Source organism: Heliangelus exortis, chromosome 6 (genome assembly GCF_036169615.1).
Source record: "Heliangelus exortis chromosome 6, bHelExo1.hap1, whole genome shotgun sequence".
In the NCBI taxonomy this organism is placed as follows: domain Eukaryota; kingdom Metazoa; phylum Chordata; class Aves; order Apodiformes; family Trochilidae; genus Heliangelus; species Heliangelus exortis.
The window spans coordinates 8,215,284-8,242,528 of record NC_092427.1 but is presented as its reverse complement, the minus strand read 5'-3'; the positions used below and the strand labels follow the sequence as shown (position 1 = coordinate 8,242,528).

At 37.2% G+C, this 27,245-nt stretch overlaps 1 protein-coding gene across 3 annotated transcripts in view; it reads right to left on the bottom strand.

Moving 5' to 3' along the window:
• Positions 1-27,245, bottom strand: part of DPP10 (dipeptidyl peptidase like 10) — a 448,704-nt gene that overhangs the window by 62,173 nt on the left and 359,286 nt on the right. For all 3 annotated transcript variants that reach the window (XM_071746523.1, XM_071746524.1, XM_071746525.1), the window contains exons 6-7: positions 7,234-7,286; positions 7,052-7,133 (exon numbers count right to left, since the gene is read on the bottom strand). In XM_071746523.1, coding sequence (XP_071602624.1) covers positions 7,052-7,133; positions 7,234-7,286 — 135 coding nt within the window. The remainder of the gene's footprint in view (positions 1-7,051; positions 7,134-7,233; positions 7,287-27,245) is intronic.

Sequence of the window (27,245 nt, the reverse complement as noted above, 5' to 3'; positions counted from 1 at the left end):
TTCTTGTTAGATGTGTTTTTGTGGGACCGAGTGTAAGTATCTGTATGTTCACAGAAATATCTATGTGAAAAAAATAAGTTGCTTCCTAGCACAAAGATGTGTCAAATTGCCAATATATTTGCTTACAAATGACTTATTGATATGAGGCTGGATCCACAAGTGCACTACCTGTGTGCACAGTTTAAATACTGATTCAAATACTAGCTGAATGCTAGAGTAGTTGTATTAGAATAAGAAGCAGGGAAAGGAAGTATCTTATTTCCCCCTCTCAATTTATTCATTATAAAGCTGATGGCCCTTTTATTGTTCCACATGAAAAGCAGTAGTAGAGGAATAATGCTCCTATAAAATACCTGATTTTCTCGTTATTTCTTCACATATTTCAGCTACAACCAAGTAGCTACTCTGACAAAGTGCTAGATATATCTAATCCTTAATAGTTAATATTTTAAATTTACCTTTGATATCAGGACACATTAATTGCATTTCACTAAGCAAAATGTTTAAGCAACTTCTATGCTCAATGTGGCCTTACTTCCATTTATAAATATTCCTGCTCTCTAGAGCTCACAAAACGTTTATTGACTATATTCAACCTTGATATGAAAAAACTTATTTTTTCCTGTTTTCCAAAGCTGCTTATGGTTTGTGGCTGCATTCTCCACTCCCCTGTTATAAGACAGAGAAAATTCCTTTTGCACTGGGTATTACTTTTGAGACCTAAGAAAATGCATCTAGTGCTTATCTTTTCCAACTTCATCTATATTTAAGTGAAGTGAGCACACAGAAATTATTAATTGACAATGGAAATTAGTTTAGTAGAATACCTTCAGAGAAACTAATAATTTAATTTTTTCTTTGAAGGGTGGTTTGAACTTAATTATTTAGATGGAAAAGCAAAAAAATATTACATTTTACAAAATGATAGCTTAAGAAATTCAAGGGGAAATGCAAGCAGCATAGAAGGCATTTAGGTTTATCTAAGACTTTCAAGTAATTCTAGTTCTATTAAGAAAGATACATTTCTCATGCTTATCATGATACAAAAACAGTTCTTGTATCAAAAATAAAGCAGCAGATATGCTAAAGTGGCTTTCATATAATTTCATAACAGGATCTGACCATTTAGGACATTTCACCTAGCACAAAAAAATCATACCAGAATGCTCAGTCTTGCAAAGTAATATATAAGCTAACTCAGCTGCTCAAAGTTGCTATTAAAACAGTCTCTTTGTGCGCCTTTTGTCTGTAAATATTTTCTCTATTTGGTTGAAATCCTCAGTTTCCCAGATGGAATCTAGAAATTCAATAAAAGCATTTGAAAGAGAAAATACAAAAACCTTACTTAGCTGTCAATTTATCATTGCCTTTTTGCAATGCCTATCATTGCCTCATTGCCTGAAGTCACAAAAAGATGCAACTTCAGCATTTCCTAGAATTTTGGTCAAATCCTTTGAAGACCCAACAAGATGGTCAATGCCCCACCATGCAGGTTCTTTCTTCATGGAAACAACCTCAGGAAGACAAAGAATCTCCAAATATGCACTGAAGTACAGAAGTTCTGCAAGGAACCTCTCTTACCTGAGGTTAATGTCACATTAAATGTTCTTGTTTATTTCTGTCTTTCAAAATGAATTCGAGCAGAATTTTTCCTCTCAATTTTACTGCCATTTGCTTCATTAGCAGCATGATTAAAAGGAAAGATGAAATAAAGATTTGGTATTTCCATATATGATTTTAAATTACTCATCTAAAACTAGAGCAAGTAAAAAGAGCAAAAGACTCTGAAAAGAAAACCAGAAGATTAAATATATTTATTTAGGACTCAGTTCATTAGCATTAATGAAGCTTCTACTTGGCTCATGAACCCTGTGAGATCTTTTCTTCTTCATTTGCAAATAGAAGTGGTTTTGCCAGGAGGGGGTGCCAAGTACCCACAGCATTAATTATGTGAAGAGGAAACACATGGCTAATATTTTACAGAAAGTTGCCAATTTTTATAGTAGTTTTACTTTGAACCTTGATAGAACAAATGGTAAATGAAGCTTTCCGCAACTAATGGCTGTTAAAGCATCTGTTGAGCTATGTGTCTTTTATAGTCCTGCTAATTTCTCATTTACTAGTCTGGTTCTTATCTGGGTATTTGGCAAATTATATAAAATCAAATGATTTTTCTGCTGCAGTATTTCTACTATCTGGAACAGTATCTGAAAGCCATAGAAAAAAGCTAAAATTTTTAAGAGAAGGCAACCGTAAAGAAATGTCATGTTAATACAGTAATTCAACAGTCTGAGAGATATTTTTGTTTTTGTGGGGAACAGCTGCTGATGGGGGGAGGGAAAGCAAAATGAACCCCCAAGCAAGGCAACCAGGATAAAGGTGACAAGTAGAGAAATAGAGAATTCTTGAACTGGTACAATCATTAAGAACAATTAAAGCAGATTTTGCTCTGTTTTGTCTCTGGGCTTCTGTATGTTTGTTTTCAGGTTGTTTTAATGTAAGGTGAGGTCCTTTTTCACTGATTTTTTTTTCCATGCCTTTTACACAAGCTCCAGCTTTTAAGTCCTGTTCCCTGTGAACAGCCTGTTCAGTCTTTTGGAACAAGAGGGTAATTCCTTGTTTTCTAATATTTTAAGTATTTTCTAAAAATCAGTGAGAGCATCTTCAATCTACAGTTCGGCTACAGTCAACAAATTGTTCTTTGTTCATACAGGGTAATAGATAATTCTACACAGGCATGGCCAAAATTCCATTAAATCATGGTAGAAGTTCATCTTCAGCCCTACCATTTGATAATTCTATGTCTTGTTGACGGCATAAAATTTTGACACAGAAAGCCACCGAGCTTCTACAAAATGATCTTTTTAGTATTCTGGATAGCTTTACTACTTTCTTGATTTCTGCTTTGTAAAAATATGCATTTATTTATGCATGGATACCCAAACATAAGTCAACTGATCATTATTTATGTTGATCCACTCAAACACATAACTCAAGCTCCTTTCAAAAACACTTAATATATCAAAAAACATCTCAAACCAATAAATAATCTAAAGTAGCTATTGTAAACACAAAGGCAAAGTGACTTATATGGATACATGTTTATAGAATAAAATGAAAACAAAGTCTTAAATAAACATTTTAACACTCAAGTAGAAGAAACTATGTAAAACTAAAAAGCTACCTCAAACTGAACAACTTCTAACCACATCTCACTGGGAGCTACTTGGAGTAAATCACTATATAACTAATCACTATAACTAACCAGCAGAACTGCATGTACTGCATGAAGCCCTGCAGAGAACACTCCATCTTTCACAGAAATATTGCATGCACTGGAGACCAGAGGTCAGTTTTAGTCTTCAGGCTTCTATTTCAATACATCTCCATAGGCAGACCCAAACAGAAAGGGCTGTGTGCCCTGTGTCAGATACATGCCAGGTCCAGCAGAGAAAAATGTAACTACTGCAGAAGTTCAGGCCAAAGAATAGAGAATATAGGACAAAAATTGGGTATTTCAATATCAGAGTTCCTTTAAACCCTCCCCAAACATTCTCCTCCTCAGTAAAGCCTTCCTACCATGTCTGGGAGATCTCTTTTCTCAGACACACGCAATGAGGTCTCTGATCAAGTAAAGTGTAGGCAGGAAAACATTGATGGAAATTATTAGATATCTACTTTTGCTGGTTTGTTTTTCCTGGAAATACTTAGTGCTGTGGTAATGGATTCTCTAGAAGTGAGGCAGAGTGAAAATCAACTGATGGCTTTCAAAATTTTTAGCAATTTAAGACAAGCTTAGCATATACATAAACAGGTCAAACACAGTTGAAACACAGCAATTCAAAGAGCGTGACCTTGAAAACAGTTCTAAAAAAGACCAGCTAGGTGACCTTAAAATACATTGATTCATTAGATAAAAGTTTCTTCTCCCCTGTGGCATTTTCCATTTCCCCACCAAAATGTCAGGAATCAAACAGCAGATGTTGCTCTGTGCTTTTCCCTTAATCTTTACAAAACTCTAGGTAAATAGCAATAAACTGAAATAACTTGCAACCACTGTGGTAGTTTCGAACCAATGATGTTCTGGGCCAGTCATTTAGGATCTTTTACAAAGCCAACTTATGTTCTTCACCTGCCCCATGTGGCCTGCTGTCCCCTTAGACCCCTAGAAAGTATTCATAACACAAAACAGCTTTGACTGATGTATGATTTTCACAAGGATATGAAGTATTACTGTGTACTTGGATTCACTGCAGCCATATTCCCTGGTTTCATACACATTTTTCTGCTCAAACACTTAATTTTTTATATTTTCTCTCTTAATCTTCTTATATCATCTATTTTAAACTCTTGACAATTCTCTCCTATTTGAAGAACTCAAAATTAAGATTCCTGTGCAGGCTACATCATTACATAGCTCTTCTGCAGCTCTAAGGCTTGGAAACATCTTGTTTTACACTAGAGCCTACTTATTGGAAATAAATAGCAACTGATCTGAGTCCATGTCATTCTCCATCATCTGGATATAATCCAGGACCTTCCAAACAGTTGTAGCATAAAGCTGGGATCTTTGGCTCAGCCAGACATACCTGTGGCTTGTGTTTCACATCTTGTGCTAATTTTGCTGACCAGTCATGGCTATAATATTGCTGTTCTCTTCTGTTCTCCACCTAGGAGGGCACTACCCCTCATTATTTTAGAGATCTAGATATGCTTTGTGTGATGGCCCCAGGGTATGTGTAAGGAGTCTTTTGAAATTTTTTTATATAAAGTTTATTTGGTCTCTGCTTATCTTCATTTGTAATGAAAGGCTTTTGGAGATTACTCAGGTTAACACACTACAATTATTCTGCTTAGAGTACGTATTCCACTGCTTGTTTTACTTACTATGAACCATTACTGTTTCCTTATTATACGGGAAAGCCACATAAGTATTAGGAAGGGTCTTTGGTGAACTAATCATAGTGTGTTTGGCAACATGGATTCCTCTCTACCCAGCTCCCCTGCTGACTGCTTCCTGTACTCTCTTTATTCAAAACTCACTGATAAAGTGTTTGTTCTAATGACAAATTTTATAACCAAGAACCATTATGGCAATGTGCCCTTAGTCACACATTTTTCCTCTGCTTTGCCTATTCTGCTGGAATTATCTCCCCTGTCTGGTTCCTGCTGGAGACAGCTGCTCCTTTGGACAGCAGCACCAACCATTACTCACAACAGTCTCCATTCATTCATGCTCCTTTTACATTTTTGGCTTGCTGCTGGAGTGGGAGGGTAATGAGGCACTTCTGCCACTTTGGAAACCTCCTTTTATCAAATAAACAGTGTCAAGAGGAGATTATCCTCATTGGAAATTCTTATGGAAGTGACCTTCAGAATACCTGCACTGCAGGGGTACATTTATGTGACAACACTTGGTACCACTCAGAATGCATAGAAGATTCTGTGTTTTAATCAAAGTTTTAATTTCCTAGTTCTGCAGACCATATGGCAGCATAAAGCCCACAGCAGAGAATATATTTTTAAAGCACGACATTAACTTTACTACTTTACTCAGGATATTAACACAGATAAGGGATGTTATCCTCACTGAAGTATGAATTATGCCAATGTTCTCAAATTTGGATGATGAAGGTTGTACCTAAAATGACCAACTATTTTTTTGCAGTTCTGAGACTTCGTAGTATGTCCCTATCTAAAAGTATTCACACGTATTTCTAGAATTACAATCTAGGTAAAATAAATAATAATAAATAATAATCATACATACAGCTTCATTCTGATTTATTATTTTTCTGAAGTTTATATTTGTTAGGGGGGCTCTTCAGGAGACATTTCAGGAAAACAAACAAATAATTTCTCAGTAATCACTGCACGTAATTTTAGTTGCACTTTAGATTACTAATCAAAGGTACAGCACAGGCACAGACAAATCTTATGAACTGCAATTTAATTTAATTTAATTTTTTTTTAAATTCCCTTCAGCAAATACATCACCTTTCTGCTACAATCTATATAAGCTGCCATATTTCATAATACAGCCTGGTAAACCTATGTACTTGTTACCATCACTCCTGTCACAATGCTCTCATTATTAATAAACTAACGTGGTTAATTATTAAAAAACATGAAGCACAACCCAATTACTTCTTCCTTCCTGCTTCCACTTGCTTAATGCAATACATTCTAACCTGAAACAAGTTTTGCATTCCCACAGTCTTGATGAATGATCCAGGCAATGGGCTACATTCTCTAGACATTCAACTTACAGCCTCTCTGAATGAACAAGTCAGACCTGCAAATGGGTTTTGGGATCCTGCCTGTGGGCATTAATGAGCTCATTAGAACATTGTAACAAGGATTATCTGAATTTCTCATTTAGAGAGTTGAAGTTTTTCTAAGTCTCTTGCCTTCAACTACCAATGCAGGTCAGTTTAAAACCACTGCTGTTCTAAAACCATATTTTTTTTATTACACTGGGATTGGTCCTGATGATCATGGGTGATTTATAGTCATTAAAAAAGGTAAAATGTTTGATTCAAAACAATACATGAAACACAGCATTTCTGGTTTTATTACTATGAATTCCATGTTACATAACTGACCTTGGTAGTAATTTCCATACTGGTATGAAAACAGTAATTTTCACTGAAACCATCACACCCACTAATGGATACTAAACCTTTGCCTGCAGTTTTCATTGATCTTACAATTGAAAACTTCTCTTCATCATCCACTTTCCCTCTCTTACAGTAGTAGCCATAAAGATGGTTATTCTCAAAACTACTTGAGTACATATCTAGATGAAGATGTGATTCTTTCAACAACTGTACTGCTTACTGGGATTAGACTGGAAAAATATGTTTACATGTTTTTAATAAAAATGAATCAAACAACAGATCCCCTAGAAGCTATAACAGGGCTCTACCAACATCATGTAGAAATATATAATAAAACTGATATTAAGGCTCTATTTTTTTTTTATTTTTACTTCAGACTGTCTGAAGTAAATACATTATTAAACCACAGCATTTTTAATGACTGTACTTACCAGTTGCTGTCCTTGGATGCCCCAGGCTGCATACTGTAAAACTGAATCCTCTACTTCTGGAGGGTTTAACTCCCAAACTTCCCTTGAAAGAATGCAAAGATTTTTTACTCAAACACATTGGCATCACCTTATGTATAGAACCACTGATAATGACATCATATTGCAGAAACAACATGACCTACCTTGTGTGTATGTTATAAATCACATATGATGCTGTGTAAGAATAATGAAAAACCTGTGACAAAAAAAAAGAGAAAGCATAAGAATTACAAAAACAAATACTGGACTAAATACCGACTACAAATATGATAGTAGCAGTCTTTCAGTCCCTGTAAAGATTGATATCTTTATTACTGAACGATTTGAGTGAATTAATTATAACCAATAAACTTGAGCCATGGTTTGACTGCTGTATGAAGGACACATGTACTAAGCTAATATTTGACCAGCCACATAAATTGTACAACACAGAAAAGGTCCCTGTCAGAAAAATCTTCATTCCTGCTTAAAAAAAGAATTTTAAAGAAACAAAAGCAGAAAAACCAAAACAAAACAAAAAACCCAACAAAAAACAACAGAAGAAAACCAAACAAAACCTCGACTCCCAAAACATACATTTGGAAAATAAATTACTTTTCCCTCCATTTCTTCCTCAGGTTCTAGTCAAAATGCTTGTACAGGCATCTCAATTGTTCTACTTGAAATGCAGACAGATACAGGCTCATATTAAATTTCTCTGACCACCCACAATGTACAACGTGAACCACCTTTTGGGCAAGTCTACAGAAGAGAAAAACTGAGAGCTTACTGGGTCTCTCTTTGGTGGGGTTCCCTTATATTTGTTTGAAATCTGATTTTGACTGACTTGAAAGTTAAGGAAAGTTTGTAGGAGATTTTTTGCATGCACCATTTTGGGTTCAAAAAAGAGCTGTTAGTCAGTACACCCTCCTAATTCATCAAAATTCATCTGAGAAACCCCAGGATTCTCTGGATGGGAGAGAAAAGCAAATCCTATGTACAGTCTTATGCTACTGTCCTTATTTATTGAAATTTTTTCACTGAGGTGCAAGGTATCAAGGCCTTTTTTTATGCAGACTCAGAAGACCCATGGTAGGGAACAGCATGGTGCAGTGTATAATGGGATGTGCCACTACACCAAAAAAAAGCAAACTATTACAAGTTTTCTCCAAAGTCAAACATGAGTCTTTATACATATATATGTATAGTGAATAATAGATATTTTGCTGTCTTCCAGGCTTGGGTGCTTCGTTTTAACCTAGTTGATTTCTTTACCACTACGTCTCCCATTATGAAAACAGTATCATGCCATAGTATTTATTAGTTTGATTATAAATTGAAATTACTTCATGGTCTTGAAATATAAAATAAATATTTGTGACTGTATTGTGATTGTACTACATTGTGATTGTAATACAATTTGTGATTGTATTAAGAGAAATTCTTCTTTTAATGTAAACTACTGCCATAGAGAGACATAGGGTGACATGTCTTTAGTGTACTTTCCCCTCTTTAGAGCTACAGATTTCCTGCTTGGCTTGGAAAGACTTATTTCTGGACACTGTTGGACTTGTCCCAGTGAGATGGAAACAGATACAGCTGTAAAGCCAAAACTTTGATGTAGATATGTGTGCTGGGAACTCTACAGTTTATATTATCTGCCCCAGGAATCTTTCAGTAGCTGCTCCAAAGAGAAGGGACAGAGCAGGATCACACATAAATAGAGCCATTGGGATTTGCTGCTATCACACACGAGTGCGGTTTCAGAGGTTGTTATTTTGGATGGAGGTCATTCAGCAGCAGAACCATCTGAAACATCCTTCCCCTGACTCTTATTTCCATTATTAGTTCCCTACCAACACACAGCAAGAATTTAGCATGTCCTAAATCCTTGCTGGCAAGTGCTGCAAAAAGCCCACACAGGTCTGCAAGATTAGTACCAGTACTTTGTGCAGCAGCTTCAATTTCCTTTCAATAAGATTTAACTTTTAGACAGGAATCTATTCCATTTCCAGGTCTATGGACTCTTTTTTTGTTGTTTGTTTGTTTTAGTTTGGGGTTTTTTGGGGGGGCTTTTTTTGGGTTTTTTTGGGGTTTTTTTGCGGGATGTGCACAAATCAGAAATAATTAAAAAAAAATCTGGTAGTCTGTTGATGAAGTGTGCAAAGAATCAGACTGAGAAAAAGCTTGGGCTGCATTGCCCCCTCTCATGGTGCATTTACAGTCAAGGCTGGGCATCATCTTCAGAATTCAAGGCCAAAGTGCTATCATTTCTGTTTCAAAATGTGTTCAAACATTTCTTGTGCTCCGTGCCTTCTAACTGAGTTGGTATCAAAAGACTGGAGTAAGGTTAATATTTAAGCATGGACAGATAATTACTCCAGCTGACAAAAAAATTACATACTTTAGTAGTGTGAAACTGAGAAAAAAGGACAGAGACCATCAAGAAAAAAGACTCATCCAGGTACAAAAAGGAGAATCAATTAATGAATACAGACACAGAAAAGGTCTCTGAGAAATGAAGCAATGTAGAATACCAAAGCCTTTTAAAATATTAAATACATTGCAGTAATTTCTGCACTGTCATATGAGAAATGAAGAAAGAAAAGGAAAATGAAGAAAGGAAAATCTCCTTGTGTAATTCCATAATATGACTGTCCCCATTAAGATGGGACTCATGAGAAGCCTTCACCCCATGAGCTGATGAACGCTTGTGAGGGTTCAGACAATAAATAGCTTCCTTGTTCTGCTGTCATGAGCTAGAGAATTTTCAAGAATTCAAGAATGTTCAAGAGCTGTGAAAATGGCTTTTCAGATCAGAAAGATAGCAAACCTCCCCTTCAGTATAATTTATTTAATTTTGCTTTTGCTAAAGAATGCAGTAGGTAACTACTTTTCATATCGTGTATTTCTTCTGAATTCAGACTTTCATCGATTTATAAACTGCAGACAGACTTTTACGTGATGCTGTTCAAAAGTGAAAAAGTTAGCTGCATTTTTTGTATGGAAAAAAACAGTATTACAGAACTATATGACAAAGAACCAAAATGAAAAGGTGAAAAAAGTATTTCAAGACAAATTACTTCAGTCAAAACTTCCTGAAATAACAATCTATTATTCAGCTAGCAGCCAACAATAAAACCCCCATGCTTATCAATCACAATCTGAACTTTTAGATGACATATTTTTCTAGGGTTTGTATGTCCTTTGTTTTATACCTTTCGAGGAATGTCTTTGGCTTTCCTAAGGTTTATAAAAAATGAAATACTGATCTGGAACTCAATGCACAGCCCAGGAAAACATGATGCAGGAAAACAATGAGTAATGTATACTTAGCTAAATACTCTCTACTAATTCTTTTCTTTGTCTACTTTCAGTTCTTTGTCCTTGGGTAATTTGGAAAACATCTCTCAGCAGAATTATCTTTGTGCTAAAAGGTGCCAAGAAAACCTCACTGGCAGTATTCCCCACAGGATGATTAGGGCCCTCAGATTCAAAAAATGGAGGATAACTGATGACATTGGAACCTTCCAGCAATAATCACAAAATGCTCTGGTGTGCCAAACACCTTGATGCAACCTTTATCCATCCCCTATGTTATAAACTCATTATATTCTTTTATGTTATTTATTTAAAGCAGTACTGATGCCTGCTTACTGGCATGACTTTCTGCAAGGTAGTGAAAGAACTGTCCTCTATTTTCATTTTTACCCAGCAGACACCCATATTCTGAACTTGTCTCTGGGGTTCTCAGTGCTGCTGGACTCTGTAAATTCTCCTTTCAGATTCAAATAAAACTTCTCACAGGTCATACCAGCACTCAATCTGAGCAAGAACAATAAAAAGTGATAGTATATGAAATACACTGAAAATTTTAGTATCTGCAGAAATCCTTTCAGTTATCCCAGAGTTCATCAGTCAAATAGGGTACCTATCTTCCACAAACTATTCCTGTGGTACATATCTATTTATTTGCATTGTACCTAGCAAATAAGAGACTACTTAAAAGCCATTCCCTTCCCATTAATTTAAAAAAATAATGCAGCAGAGTATGTTTAAGTAACTGAAATTGCAGATTATTTTTAACTTTTATGGGTTAATTTACAGTTTTTTTGCAGGGTAAACAAAACCATGTATTTTAAGAGACTACCACTTTGAATGAAAAAATACTAAATTATTATTATAAGAATAAAATTGATCAGAATTGAAACCTGAATGATCAACTTTAGCTGTGGGAAGTAACTGCCATGATATTTTTATGCCTCCCAAATAATATTGGTCATAAAAAGAGAAGGATCAAGAAATTTCTTTTATTGCTACACAAGCACAAGTCCATTATCAGGCAGTTCACAGCTAAGAGAATCTGACCTGGAAAAGGTTTTGTGTGCTTGAAAGCTTTTCTTTCCCAGCTACATCAGTTGGTCTAATAAAAGATTATTACCTCTTCCCACAAATCTGTCTCATTTATCTCTTCAGGCCATCACATCTGTAACAATGCTATGGAGAAACAAACATTGATGAGCCCATCTTAAAAAAAGGACTACTTTAAAACTAAAAATTATCCTTCCCAACTAATAGTCTAAGTTACAATATATTTCACAAAATGTCTGAGAACCAAGAAATCAAGAGACATGACACACTGAAGCAGGCAAATAAACAAGAACACATCTTGCCAAGGACACTCTCTTCTGAGTTTATCCATGGCCCTTCTATCTTTTGAAGATCTTGCATAATACACAAGTGATGCTCAGCATGTTGTCAAACTGCCCCATGGAGTACCAGGCACAGGAACCACTGACTACTGTCTTCATCCTCTTTGCTATAATTGAATTAAGCATTTGGAGAACTGCTGAAAAATCTACTTACCAAACCAAAGACTTTGCCATGGTAAAGTGATTACAAGGGCAAAATAAAAGTTAACCAATCCTTCTTCCATCATTCATGCAAGGAAGTGCTCCCATATGGTGCCACACACACAACCTCACACACAGCTCCAAGATCAAACTTTCAATAAACCTTCCCTAAAGACTCAAAAATTCAATTTAGCAAAAGAAATGCAAACATATCTCGTGTCCTCTTTTGGAGGATCCAAGCCACAAACACACAGACCCACTATATAATACTTGCACTATAAATGAAGACAATTCATTAAACATACACTGTATCAATCAGGGGCTGGCTGCATATTTATGGAAATAATATGGGTTAGAGATTGGAATTCTGTTGACTCCATGCCATGGCAATAAATGTAGTGAAATCTCAGATTGTGTATTGATACTAAAGCTCAACTCACTTTGGGCTATGCACCAGAAAGGGTTCACACTGTGCTTTGCTAATGTGGTACCTTTTGTTCTGGGAGGGTGTTTGACTGGTGTTCTCCTGGTCCCGCATTCAGCACTAATTAATCATATGAGTTAATGACTGATTTCATACGGATGCTATTTGGGGTAGAGAGAGGCACAGAATTTAACTCGTTTGTGACTTATGGATTTGTACCACAATCCAGTACATCTTTTCAGTTTACCTTAATTTTAAACTGCACTTAATGATTCATTGATTCACAGGTCATACAGCTAGAAAGAACTGCTATGATCATTGTGCCTGACCTCCTACACCTAAAACAAAGTTTATTTGACCCCATTTTGAATAATAGGAGATTCCCAATGTGTTCTTCAAAAGGTTTCAGATTAAACCCTGAGGAAAAACAAAAAACAAAACCAAAACTAAAAAAACAACCCAAGAGTATGTAACAATTAGATGATGAATTTACAAACATCTTTGAATCCTACTTTTTCTACTGTCACGGTTTAACACTGGCCCGGCAATTAAACCGAGTAACAGACGCTCTCTATTAATCTCTCTCTCCTCCCTGATAAGAAAGGAGAGAGAATAAGGGAGAGAGACTTATGGGTTGGAAACTAAACTACACAACTTTAATGAAACAGTAATGATAAATAGGAAAAATTAATAAATATATACAAATATACAAGAAAATGGATACCACATTCCTCCCCCCTTTCCCCCAATAGCTCTCACGTCACCACCGAGGCTGCAGGGCAGCCCTGGGAAAGTCCAGGCTGGACTCCTGGAGTCGGCAGCAGTTGGGAACTGGAGGCAGGAACACACAGATAAGGGCTGGCACGGATCAGGAGCACAGGCAGGCAAACGGACGGGATCCTTCCAGGATGCCGGGGTGAAGGAATGGAAGCAGGAAAAGCAGGAAGGGCAGGCAGCCGGAAGCTGGAAGCAGGAAATCTGGCTTGGCCCTTGTGATCCCTCAAATTTATACTGAGGATGACGTATATGGGATGGAATACTCTGTTTGGTCAATTCTGGCATCTATCTTGTCCGTTCCTCCCCAAAGGAGGGATGCAGGTGGGACCTCTTTATGTTTTCTTCAGAGCTGAGCAGTGTCCTTGGCTCTGCACACCAGTCTCTAGCAGTAACTATAAACATCAAGTGTTATCAGTCCTAGAAGCACACACTGTCTGAGAAACTTGCTGTTAATTTCAGCAAGTGCAACTACTTACAAGAGACTTAGCTAAAAGCAAAAGTACAAGACAGAAAATCACCTCTATCCTGGCCCAAACCAGGACATCTACTCAATTCCGGAAGCAGAAAACTAGAGGTAAATTTTGTCCAATACTGATGCCTAAATCTCTGCATATTTTTGTATAATTTTTTGCCTTTTAAAGTGGAATATTCTGTTTCTGAAAGCTTTGTATCTAATTGCAAGGTGTTAATCTAAAATACCTTGATGCATTTGAGCACTAAAGTTAAATGACAAGGTTATAATTTTGCACAGCATTGTACTTATTTGTTTCAATCAACATCAATTACTTGTCATGATTGATAAGAACAAGTGCACATCATTGGTAATAATTTATGGCCAGCATTAATACTTTGGGATATGAAATATTGCCAGCCATAACAACTTTATGCTGCCAAACCAAAATAAATACAAAGGTGAGATATTTCTAGACACTTAATTTATCTATAAGAAAAAGGGCTGTCAAGGATGCCTAAACAAAAAAGCACCTCTAGAAAATCCACTAAAGCTTCAACTATTCCACATAAAATTTTTCAGTAAGATTAATTATCACATGAGAAAGACATCCACTGCAGAAAATTAATTAATTCACAATCAATTAAATTCAGTTCATCTAGCCAGTAGTAATGTGATACAAACTACAGTTCAGGACAAATGCAGAAACATTTTTTTTTCCTTCTTCTATATCAAGTGCTGAGATAGACCACCCTATATTTAGATATGTAACTCAATCATTTTTTAACATATAAAACTTTAGATGAGTGAATTATTAAAAAAAAAATGTTCTACATTGCTACCTCTGGAAGCCTCATCTATCACTGTCTTTTGAAATTCTGTTAGTTGCACTATCACATAAAATATGCTTCTTGAGCCTTGTAGGAGACGATTTACAACAAAGAATTTCTGAGATTTTTTTTTTTTTTACCTTATTCACTTCCATCATTAAAAACCAGGCATTCTTCATTAAAAACCAGACCTCACTGAGATCATTGTTACATGACAGAGGCTGCTAAGTGTCAAGCTTCAAGCACAAGGTGTGCATTTTTTGTACTGATACACGGATACCTGCACATCATTCTCCAGTGTATCCTCACACTTCTGCTCACTATGATTAATGATTAAAATTTTGATTTTACTAATATTTTGGGATTTACAGAAGCTTGTATTTTCCAAAATGAATTCTTGGCAGTTTCACAATATACATACTTATATATGCGTATTTTGATCTGGAGTAGCTTTAGGTGAAGTAGAAGATACCAATTCTAAGAACAAAACCAGAAGTTCATCTCCATAGAAATAGGATACTTTAAACAGTCTGAGCTCTTTACAGGGCCCTTCCAGTATAACCTAAATCCTTTATGAGAGACATCTTTTATGGGAAGCTTGGATTGAGTATCCCCACACATATTGAAAACTGTTAACTGCAGTCAAAAATGTTTTAAATTACTGACTGCTGAAGGCAGAGAGTCTTCTTAGAGCATTTTGTGATGTTTTAATTCAGTTTGCTCTTTGGAATACTGTGGAAGAAAGAATCAAGCTAAAACTAGGTTTTCCTCTCAGGCTTGGTTTTTTTTTTCAAGATAATATGTTCCTTCCATATTGTGTTTACTCAAACATAATAGTTTAGTGCTAAAGAGAAAACTGGCAAATATAGAAAAAATACCACTTTGTTTTGAAGAGACACACTTATGGTGATTTTTACAAAAACTGCATAAGCTGATTCAACTGAAGTATCATGCACAAAGAAATGGGTAAAAAGTTCTTGAGAAAATATTTTCTAAAATCACATTCAACACAAAACCAAATGTCCAGGTTCTGAGCACAAAACTGAACTGAAGATGCCTTGAAATAATGAGGATACAAAAGAAAATCAAGACATACAATGGAACCATTTTAAGTAAAGACTACAATCTCTTTTTCTTCTCCAGACAATCTGACTCACTGGCAACAGTAAGAAAGCAGATACCAGATGTTCCTCTGCTGTTTGCTTACAAATGACATGAGGAGATGAAAGGACCCTATGGAGCTGGAGAAAGAACAGGCAATGAGATAAATAGCCAGTGAGTCTGAAGAAACAGAAAACAAAAACTGAGAACTGGGCTTAGGGGAAGCAGATGGGTAAAGTAGCAAACATGGAAGATGGAAAGATGAAGACAAAAAGGGCTAAAAATAACAGTATAGGAAAAATAGAAACAATAAAAAGACAGAACAGGTTCAGAACAAAACAGAACTGAGTCCCTTAAAGTGATGAAAATAAAGAGGATAAGATCAAAAGAGAACAGGCAGCAGAGAGAGAAAGTAGTAAGCAGAGCCACAGTGTGTGGACTGGGAAACACAGCCTCTCAGGACTGATGAAAGAAATTCATGCAGAGCAGAGAGTCATTTAGAGCATTTCTGTTTTGGAGGACAAAAGACTTGAATAAAAAAGGAGAACTATTTTCTGAGGAATCTGACAGTTCAGTACTTAAATACCTGAACATCCTGCTTTTCATTACTTTGCATCATCACTGATTGCTTAGCATGGATATGCCAGATGGAAAAGCTGTAATGCAATGGGTGTTTCACATTTGATATCATATTCTTTTCTCTCAGAGTCTGCGAGACATCTTTATTGGAATCTCTTTGTGCTAGACTCTCCAGGGAATTTTTTGTATGCTACTTGTTTTTTGTTTTCAATTCACATTCAATTCCTTATTTAGTCTTTTGTAGTTTTTGTGAAAAAAGTCTTTACTTTGGAGTATTTATCTGTCTGTAGTAGAGCTGTGAACACATTTCCCAACTACTTTTGAAATCCATGTGGTTAAACACTCTTGTATGGCAACCAAACTTTCATGACTCAGGCAGGCACCATGGCCAGGACTCATCTCTCCAAACCATTCTCCAGGAATTCTATTTAAAGTCGTCAAATTATTTAAACACTGCAATTCAGATTTCTCCCCTTCTTACATCACACTCCAGTACCTTCAATAATATCTATGTTAAGAAAGCATGAAAAGAAAATCTTATCCATAGGAGTAAGTTCCACAAGTATCACTATGGCTGAATTTCATCTTTAGTTTTAAACTTCCTTTTTGGTCACGCTCTATTCATCTCCCTTATCTAAGATTTCTTTGCTGCTGCTTGTTCTGCTGCTTGGTTTAACTGTTCCCCCCTGTTCCACTGCCATATACAAACCTCTGCAAAATACAACCTCTGTATGCAGTTTCCAACAACTGAGCTCACAGCAAGTTCTTCACTCCAGAACTTTCAGCTCACAAGCCACGATGCTGCTTGCAGTGGACCAGGCTTACCCACATCCACTGATTTTCTCTTATTGTACCACATTTCTGTATTAGTCTCTGCTGTGGCTGTTTCATGTTATGATATTTCCTTTGCTGGGGGTAACATGAAGTACACTCTCATAAAAAAATAAAAGGCCTCTTCATGATGAAGCGATTAAGAGGTCATAAGAGTGCCATTCATTTTATATGAATGCCATTCATTAAATGCAAGGGACTACTTCATGGTGAACTCAAAGAAAGTTTAACAAAGTGATGAATACCTCACACCAAACTCAGCTCTCCAGGAAACACCTAATCTGGTGCTATATTTGCAGGCAATAAATAGAATTTAAAAGGTTACATACGTGCAGGTGGTTGACTGCCTTCCCTGAAACATTGATTTATTGCCCAAGACCCCAGGCCAACAACCTTTTATGCTCAAATACCCAAGAAGACTTGTTCTAACTTAAAAAGAACACAAAAATTGGCTAATAAAGAGGCACATCTTCATATTTCTCTAAAAAGTGAAACCATTTGATCTGTTAGGTCTGTCACACTATCAGAGCATGAGACCAAAGCTTGGTTTAAAGCATGATATGCAACAAAGACAGCTTTGCAAAGATGTTCTTAAAACATGGGGCAGTTACATAAAGGTCTGGTCTTTGCCATTTACTTCAAGGTATTTCAACTCTGTCTATGCATGTGTTTTAAAAGATTTTTCATTTTATCTGTACCAAAGTAACTGCTAACTCTCCATTTGCAGGAATTCACTTATTCAACACTCCTCCTTTCAACACTGTGGAGAGATGCAAATGCCAGGAGATTTTCCTGCTTTCCTGACTGACCTGTTGGCCTAGTCAGAGAACAGACAGTCAGCCAATTTTGATTTGATCAAAGAGTCAGGAACCTAGCCAATGAACCTTCTGAGAAAGATGGGATGAGTTCCTCACGCATAATGTAGATGGGAGATACCTCTGCCATACGAGCTACAAGAGAATCGTGAGACAGGACCCTTAAAATGTTTGAAAAATACACAGACCTTTACCTTTGACCTGTGGCCATTTGCTCTGGGACAACATTTTCAATCATAGGATTATGTATTACTGCTTAAAGCCAAACCAGTGCCAACCATCTCCCTTTACATCCACTTGCCCGCTGGATTCAATTATGTTGTTGTAAGGGTGTTTCCAGTGAAAGGAAGCTCTGCCTTAGCATTTTCTAGGCGATAGCCTGGGTCAGGCTGACCCTTTTCCTTCAGGCTATGCAATTCTGTATTACTGGAAAGACAGACTTTCCATGAAGGTTACTTGTCTCTGCTTCCATGCAGAGGTAGCAAATTCCAGATTCCAATGTCAAAGGAGTTAATTCTTCATTGCTTCAATTCCCTAGGATTTCTGTTCTTTGGAGAGGTGAACGTTAGAGCTGAGGTGGTTTTGGTTGTTTTAAAAAAGATTTATTTTCATTCTTATCTCGCCTTTTATTCTATTTTAAGAGTAATTAGCTATTTTTTTGTTGTTGTTGTTCTTGGTGTTACGTATTTCCCAGAGAACTATTTTCTGCTCTGATTGCACAGTCACAGAATATATCAGACCCTTGTTAAATTGTATCAGATATTACCTTTTGTTAAGTAGTAGCAAAATATCTTCTTTGTGTTTTTTATTATTCTCACATGAGATCACCATTAATGGTGAACATAACAGTGGCTCCTGTGAAGCCTGCTTTTCCCAAAATCTCTGAAGCAAGATCTCTTCATTACTGCCAAACATCTTCCTTTCATTGCCTCCATGTAACACAGCTTTGGTTCCTCCTTCATTAACATATCTGATTAAAGGCAATGCACTTTGCTTCCTGTTTGCATGCTTTTCCTAAGACATTTAAAAGATCACTGGCAACCATGCCATTCATCATCTTCACCTACTGCCTTATCAAAGTAAAGAAAGGCAACTTCAAGACTGAATTCAAAAGAAAAGAACAAACTGTATTTTGTTCATCTGTGTTGGCTGCTACAGAAGCTACCAAAAGCACAGCTCACAGGCATTTCTGCATAGCTGACAGTACAGATGGTATTGCTTGTCCTAATGTGGCTCCCCTGAGAATTAATTTTGATTGTAATGGGAGACCTTTCCTCCCTGTCTTTCAACATTTCATAATTTTGTTGATCAGATTTCTAGATTTCCCCATCTGTCAACTCACTGCTTTCCCTGTTTCCATCCAGAGACAGCAGTTCCAAGTATTTTGTTAAAGCCCTGTTCTGATAATCTCTGCAAACAAGATTTGCAAGGTAGTTCACCATGCTTATGAACTGACTGCATTGCATGGTGGTTGCCAGGCAAGCCAACAGCAAAAAGTTGCTGGTTCAAGCTGCTGTAGGACACCTTTTATTATAAAATACAATCTCAGGTTCCTACCTCATGTACAAAGATGCATCAGTGATTCCACTGGAAAAATATTTTTTCTAATAATCTAGTCTCTGAGTAAAAGATGCAGCAAGTGTGCTAAATATCTTTTACATCAGTCATCAGCCAAGCCAGTGTCAAATATTCTTGTATGTAAATTAAATGTTTCTATGATCTGATTTCACTGTACCAAATTAAGGACTCAGCTGGAGTTGCTCTTTAAACACTAAAAGTTAATTTTCAAACCCTTTTGAAAGGTCACTTGCACATATTCTGAGCTTCTGTTCTGATCCCAAAAAGTTTGTTTGGGAAACCCAACGTAAATGTTTCAGAGTGGATTTTGAAGAAAATAATCTAGATTCAGAGCTTGGCTGACCACCTTACAGCAAAAAAGTTGAAAGGAAAAGATTCTTGACAGAAAAAAAATCCTCTGTTACAGTAACCTAACCTCACTATGAGCTTTTCAAATCTAGGAATTGATAAAAGTTTTCTGCCTGACCCTGTTAAACACTATAACCTATGGCATGAAGGTGTCTGAAAAGAGACAGCCACAGGAAACTTTTGTCTCTGATGAGAGAAATCTTTTAATTGGTATCTGTAAACTTTGGCTAGATCATTCATGTATGATTTGTATACAGAAACAAGTCTAAATAGGAACAGTAAGTCTAAATAGGAATAACTATTAAGCCAACAAACACGCTCCCATTGCTCACGTGTGTATACAGATATATATGTATACACATATTTACATAGGAAGTGACAACTGGAGATAATCAGTGAAACACTAAAGAGTTCACAGAGATGACCCAAGTAGTCAGCAATACATTGGGGTAGGTCATAACTTCAATGGATTATTCCATGCTGGTGCTTCCTTGCAGGGACAACAGTAACATCAGAGTTCCCTTGTAGCCATATTTGACATAATTTTCAACCCTTCTTCTGCATAAAACATACATGGGCAATAGAATTCTAAGATTTCTAGAGATGGATGCATTTATGTGCCAGATGAAGTCATGGAGATGTCAATAAGCCAATAAGATGCACAGCTCTAGCATGATTCTTAAATATCATCTTGGTGTTTATCTGCACCTTTAGGCATCCAAATCTGACATGTAAGCCCTAGGAAATGGTTACCCTCACCCCTTCATAGAATCATAGAATCCTAGAGGTTGGAAGGGACCTCGAAAGATCATCTAGTCCAACCCCCCCTGCCAGAGCAGGGCCACCTAGAGTACATCGCATAGGAACGTGTCCAGGCGGGTTTTGAATGTCTCCAGTGAAGGAGACTCCACAACCCCCCTGGGCAGCCTGTTCCAGGGCTCCGTCACCCTTACAGTAAAAAAATTTTTTCTGATATTCAACTTGAACCTCCTATGCTCCAATTTACACCCATTATCCCTTGTCCTATCACTGGTCACCACTGAGAAAAGCCTAACTCCATCTCCCTGACACTCACCCCTTACATATTTGAAAACATTGATGAGGTCACCCCTCAGTCTCCTTTTCTCCAAACTAAAGAGACCCAGGTCCCTCAGCCTTTCCTCATAAGGGAGATGTTCCATAGTCAAAAGATAAAAAAATCCAAGTGATTTTATGAAAAACACCTGATGTGAAAAGCTTATATTCCTTGCACATACTCAAGCGGAGCAAATTCCATTATGTAACCACTTATTTGACATTTCATTTGTCTTCCTTGTAATTCAATGGGCAGAATTAAATGATTAAACCTAAAGTGATTATGTACATAATCAGTAAAAACAGATCAATCCTTTTTTAATTTCAATAGTGGGAGTTATAAAAGTGTTTAAGCACCTTTAATATGAGGAACTACCTAGTAAAATTCACATTTGTGTCCTTTTAAAAATAATAATGGGGCTTTAATTAAATTAAGCTTCTTAGATTTCCAAGTATGCAGTGGCTATTTTATGATAATCCACTAGGAAGATTCTCAGTTGCTGTACTGTTTTCTAACACTCTGGACTATTTTTAGTTATGTTGATTTTGAACATCTAAACCCTTTTAAAATATCTGACTTTGTCTTCTGTTTTTAAAATGTCTTTGATCTCTTCTAGGTCATAAAATCGGCCACATACTCAAGAGGAAGAATAGCCATTCCTGCTTGGTCAGTCACTTGACCATCAAGCTCCCTGAAAATTTCTTGTTCCTTACAGATATTTAACATAAATTTAGCAAAGCCATTACAGAATCTCAGCTATTAATAATGATGCAGCACTTTGAATGATTCTCAGTCAACTCCCTGTAATTATATTTTACTTATAAGACCTATAGATTCAATATGCTTTAAAAAAAAAAAAGATACAAAACCATACATTTTGATCCAGGCTTCTAAAAGAAGAGATTGTCAGATTAATACAAGCAGCAAAGCTTTGTGCATGGTGAGGAGAAGGGAGAGGATCTATAGGAAATTCACCCTCTCAGAGGGTGCAGATTTATTCTCTGGTTCTGTGGTGTGAGTCTGGGAGGTGTAACTGGTTCAGCTCTTTCAAAGCCAGGATCTCCTCTGATTTAATTCAAACCCAGATTTACATGATCCTCAATGGTAAAAAGCACAGCTATCCTCACAAACATAAAGAGGCATTTCAGGCATCTCTTTCACATGTAGACCTCAGCTTGCCATTAAACAAATAGATGTTTCACAAGTGATCTTACTGCTCAACATTCCTGTTCCAGCCAATATTCAATGGGCAGAGACATTTATGGATTACATGTGAAAGCTTTGGGACTTTGATTAAATTTTACCAAGAATTAGTACTTGTTAAAATGTTGATAATTCCTTCTCTTTCATTGTAATTGCTTTGTACCTCAAAAATGTATTTAGCAAGGCTATCCATTTTATTCCATACTGGTAATAACACATTTACTTTTTTACAACTTTTCAAGAGTTTTTATCACACAGTGAAGTGTTTCATTATATTCCATAAATACATTTTAAGATCTAAAATGCTTTCAGTGTAGAGTGCTCTGTCCATAGCATTTTAGCAGTAAGTTGCAAGTTATCATTAACTTTCTAACATTGACAGATTATTCCTTATTTAATTAAATAAGCATGCAATTAATTAAGTTAGCATTCAGTTAATTATGAGTCCTAAAGTGCTGTGTGCAATCTGACAAAAACACCTTTTTTGGGGGCAAAAAAAAGAAACAAACAAATTGCATGGAACTTGACATACATCACATACAACTTCATGTGACTTTAATTAAGTATTTGCTAGCAATAAAAATAATGAGTCAACTAAAACCAACATCATTATTAAAAAATGCAAATGTTATATCAACATAAAAAATTGTTACTTTTCATAGGATAGATAGCAATAAATTTAAGAATCATCACTACAGAATGTAATTTAAATTCATTTTTCTGTTTATATTTGAAGACAAAGAGTGCTTACTACGTGATTTTCTTACTTCTTTTGGTGATTTTTTTCCTATTTACCTAATTTTCCCAATCATGACATGCTTTTTCTCCATGCTCTATCAGATTTGGCTTAACATGCACTTCTCTGTTAGGCTGCTGCAAGAAGAGAGGTTGATGTAGTAAAGAAGCTGGGAACTTAACAACCCTGTCTACTAACATGGAGGAGCTGATCAACATTCTGATCACAGTTAAAACAACTTCAACAGGTTTTGTAATCAGTAAGGAAAAGGGAAATTGTTAAGTCTCAAAGATGTGTGTAAATAGACTTTCTCTGTCATTGGATTATCCTCTGCACTCAAACTGTGAGTAGAAGACTGTAATACTAAGCAGTAGGAGATTATGTATGCAAAATATCAATGCTTGATGCAAAAATAATAGAAAAATCTGACTGTGAACCAGGCATAGTCTCACCTCAAGACAGTATGAGCTGCCCCTATAGCATACAGACAATCCTAGTTTAACCAAGGTACAAAATGTAAAAAAAACTATGCAAGTTTTTTTTCTATGAAATTTATTTCAGTTTTAAATACCTTTAGAGTTACAAAGGTTCCTCTTCATTGAAACCCAAATCTACTTGGCTAGAAGCTAATCCTATTATTTCTACCACAAGAGCATATAAAAGAAAAGTCTGCCATGTTACTATTCACAGGAACCTTTTACATCTTTGATGACAAACATGCCCAGTTTTCTCTTGATGAAGCTAAGGAAACCCACTTCTTTCTTTCTCTCCAAGATAAGGATTGATTTTTCCTCATTTTTCCTTTCATTATTGTTGAAGTACTTTCTAATAGTTATTCACCTTAACCATGTGTTACGATCCGAGTTATTATTTATATTTTGCTTGCAAGGAAAATTCAGCCACTACTCATAGATGACGCGTGAATTTACAAAAATAACCAGGCTTTATGACTTAAACAAGTTAAAAGGATTTATCTAGGATTTATACAATTAGTTACTTTGGAGAGAAGAGTCTTTAGGAAGAGAAAAGAAGGAGGGAGTAATTAAGATGTTATCACCGTCCGCCAGCCCAGGCCTCTGGCTGTAGTCGGGTGCGTAAGGTCTGTCGCTCCTGCCGCTTCTCTGTCCCGTAGCTGAAGCCAAAGTGCCGAGAGAGGTGGGGGGTCTAGAAGGAAGCTGCCACTTCTCCTTTTCTCCTGGGCTTTTTTACACAGGAAAAGAAGAGGGGTCCCTTTTTTGCATAAGTTCCTGATACACACAGACTTCCCGGAGATGAATTATCCTTATCTTTTTGTCTTTTTGGTGTCCTGCTACTTTCATTGTCTCCACCATGCACCAGGAGGTGACCTGATAAGCATTCTTATCTTTTAGGTGCCTGTCAGGCATATGGTGAGGTAAACATATGTTAATTGACAGCATGTTGCAACATAGGAAAAAAAAAGATTGATTCAAGAGACATATTTTTGTATTTTTAAAGTGTTTACATCACCATGTCAGGGGGGACTACCCAGATGTTAAGTCCTGTATGTCCTGGCTATTCCATAAAGACAGACTGACACAAAACCTGAGGGACAACAATTCCCTTGTTCTGCCTCCTCTCTTGTACTTTGAGATGCACCGGAAGATCCAATAGAGTCATCTGGGAAATTGTGGTGCTCTCCTGAATATCCTCAACACTGCCCAGAGGATCATCACCTGCAGTGAAATTCATCCATAGCATTCACATTCCTGGCTGTGGTCCTCGACTGTTTTTCTCTACTTGTTCCCACTATTCTGTTTTTCTCCAAAGTTGAGCATGAGGCCTTTGTTTCTTTCTTTGGGTCATGTATTTTCTCCCAACTTCCTACAAGACCCACTGAACAACAAACACAGGAGATAATAACAGGAAAAATGCCTGATTTCTAGCTACTGATACAATAATAAACTGCAAAGAAAAGAGAATGGGGAGCAAAATGATTTCTGCCATTGGTCTACAACTCTAGGCCAGTCAGGCGGCTTATAGCAACTGTGCTGCAAGTGCTGTGGCTCAGCTAAGCACCTGTACATCCAGATTCACATGGAAGTTAAATGTTTAACTGCATCAGGCAGTCACCTTTTTATTAATATCAGCAGGAATCCTATGTGAATACATGATGCCTTTTTCAGTATCCTCTAAGAGCCAGATGTAAAATATAACTCAGTTTTGTAAAGTGTATCATAGGCAAAATTCAGGCTGCAACCCCAATATTGCAGCTCTGGGGGGGAAAATAGAATCCCTGGAAGAAACTCAGTTATTGACTGCTTGTCATGGTTTAACACTGGCCTGGCAATTAAAATGATGGCAGATGCTCTCTATTAATCTCTCTCTCCTCCACCATAAGAAAGGAGAGAGAATAAGGGAGAGAGACTTACAGGCTGGAGACTAAACTACACAAGTTTAATGAAACAGTAATGATAAATGGGGAAAATTGCTAAATATATATATATATATATATATATATACACAAGAAAACAGATACCACATTCCTCCCCCCTTTCCCCCAATAGCTCTCACATCAACTGAGGCTGCAGGGCAGCCCTGGGAAAGTCCAGGCTGGACTCCTGAAGTTGGCAGCAATCAGGAACTGGAGGCAGGAGCACAGGCAGGCAAACGGATGGGATCCTTCCAGGATGCCGGGGTGAAGGAATGGAAGCAGGAAAGGCAGGAAGGGCAGACCAACAGAAGCTTCTGCTGGTGGCCTTTTATAGCATTACAGGTAAGACCAATCAGTTGATAAGGGGGTGGTGCCCAGCACTTCTGCTGGTGATCTCAGGTGAGGCCAATCAGCTGGTAAGGGTGTGGCTCAGCCCTCGTGATCCCTCAAATTATACTGAGGATGACTTATATGGGGTGGAATACTCTGTTTGAGAAACTTGCTGTTACTTTCAGCAAGTGCAACTACCTACAAGAGACTTAGCAAAAAGCAAGTACAAGACAGAAAAATCACCTTTATCCTGGCCCAAACCAGGATACTGCTCCTACAAGTGCCCTTTCCACATTAACATTCTTCACACACAGGGAAAAAAAAAATAATCCCAAACCAAAACAGTTTTGAAACACTTGTTAAATTGCTCTGCTATCACAGCTGATATCCCCAACAGATGACCCATTTGGTCTTCTTTATTGAACATCCCCAGAGCACCATTCACTGCACCTTCACATACCATACCCCAGCAATCCCTCCTGCCTTGTGAAATGCTGCTGGAGAAGGCACAACAGTGGTGCCACACATGAGCACATAGCTCTCTTCAGGAAGGGCTTTCCTCACTCCTTCCAGCAGAGAATCCCTCCCTGCCCCCTGACATCTGAAGTTGCACTGCCCCAGAGACCTGTCTGCCCCAGGGACCACTCACTGCTCCTGCACCCACCTGAGAGAAGGACTTCAGGGGCTCCTGCTACAGTTTGCAGCAAGAGACAGAGCAGGGTCCTCAGCTGGAGACCTGAGGCAGAAGCAGCTCATGCCATGTCTGGTTGGGGCAAAAGGGATGTAGTTCAGAAACGCTGCCTGCAGCCTGATTTGAGTTTAGCTCTCCTTGCTTTGACAGCAACCTCAGGAGAGTCAGTCTCATAGAAACAACTTGCAGAGGCCCCAGGATCCCTGAGGTATGGATGGAGGTAGGGACAGGAGGTCAGTTCTCCTTCTGGAAAGGGCACAACCCTGATTCCACTGACCAATATTGTCAGCTAGAAAAGATCTCTGCTAAGGGCATCCTGGACTTGGTGGTTCCCTGCTTAAGATAATGAAAAGGCTACTTAAGAAGAAAAACAAGCATTTCTGGAAATCTCCCAACATCTCATGTGTGACCTTTCACAGGAGAAAAGTCAAGCTTGTCTTCTCAGAGCACTAAGCACAGGACAGGCCTCAGGCTCAGACACTGCCTGCCAAGCTGCAGGCTGTGCTACAACTTCTTATGAAAGAGATTTTTCCCAAAACCTCTCAATAAAGTAGAGCTTTCACAGGAATACTGACAAAGCCATAATTACAGTGGCAATAGGAGGTGAATTTATAATAAACTGTATTTCTTCCCTGTGAAGATATTAATTTGCTTTTTTGAAATGTTCATAGCTAAGCCTGAGATTGGGTTTTTGAATTGTGTTGAGGCAATTCACGCATGAACAAAAATATACTCCATCCTTAATGTACAGAACACTAATTTAAAATGATCTATTTGCCATAACATACATTCATTTCCCCCTTGAAAAGTTCAGAAGCTTCTCCTCCTTTGCATGCAGCAGCACCAGGCTATTCTTATGCACTGGAAGCCCTGGCATACATTTCAGATGAATTATGAAGCTTCTATTTCAATTTTTACAGCAAAAAGATATGGGTTAGATACATGGGTTACATATACAGAGAGGATATGCTAGCAGGTAGAGGTTTCCTAAGGTGCAGTTTCAAAAGCATCGCCACAAGGGTGGTTTCACTTATCAAAATATCAAGCAGTGCTTATGTTCTACTAAATATGATTATTTCCAGAAATACTTAAACTTTGTAGGAAAACTATTACCCATTTACAAGGACCAGCCTCTGAAGTTGAATATTCTGAAAATCAAAAT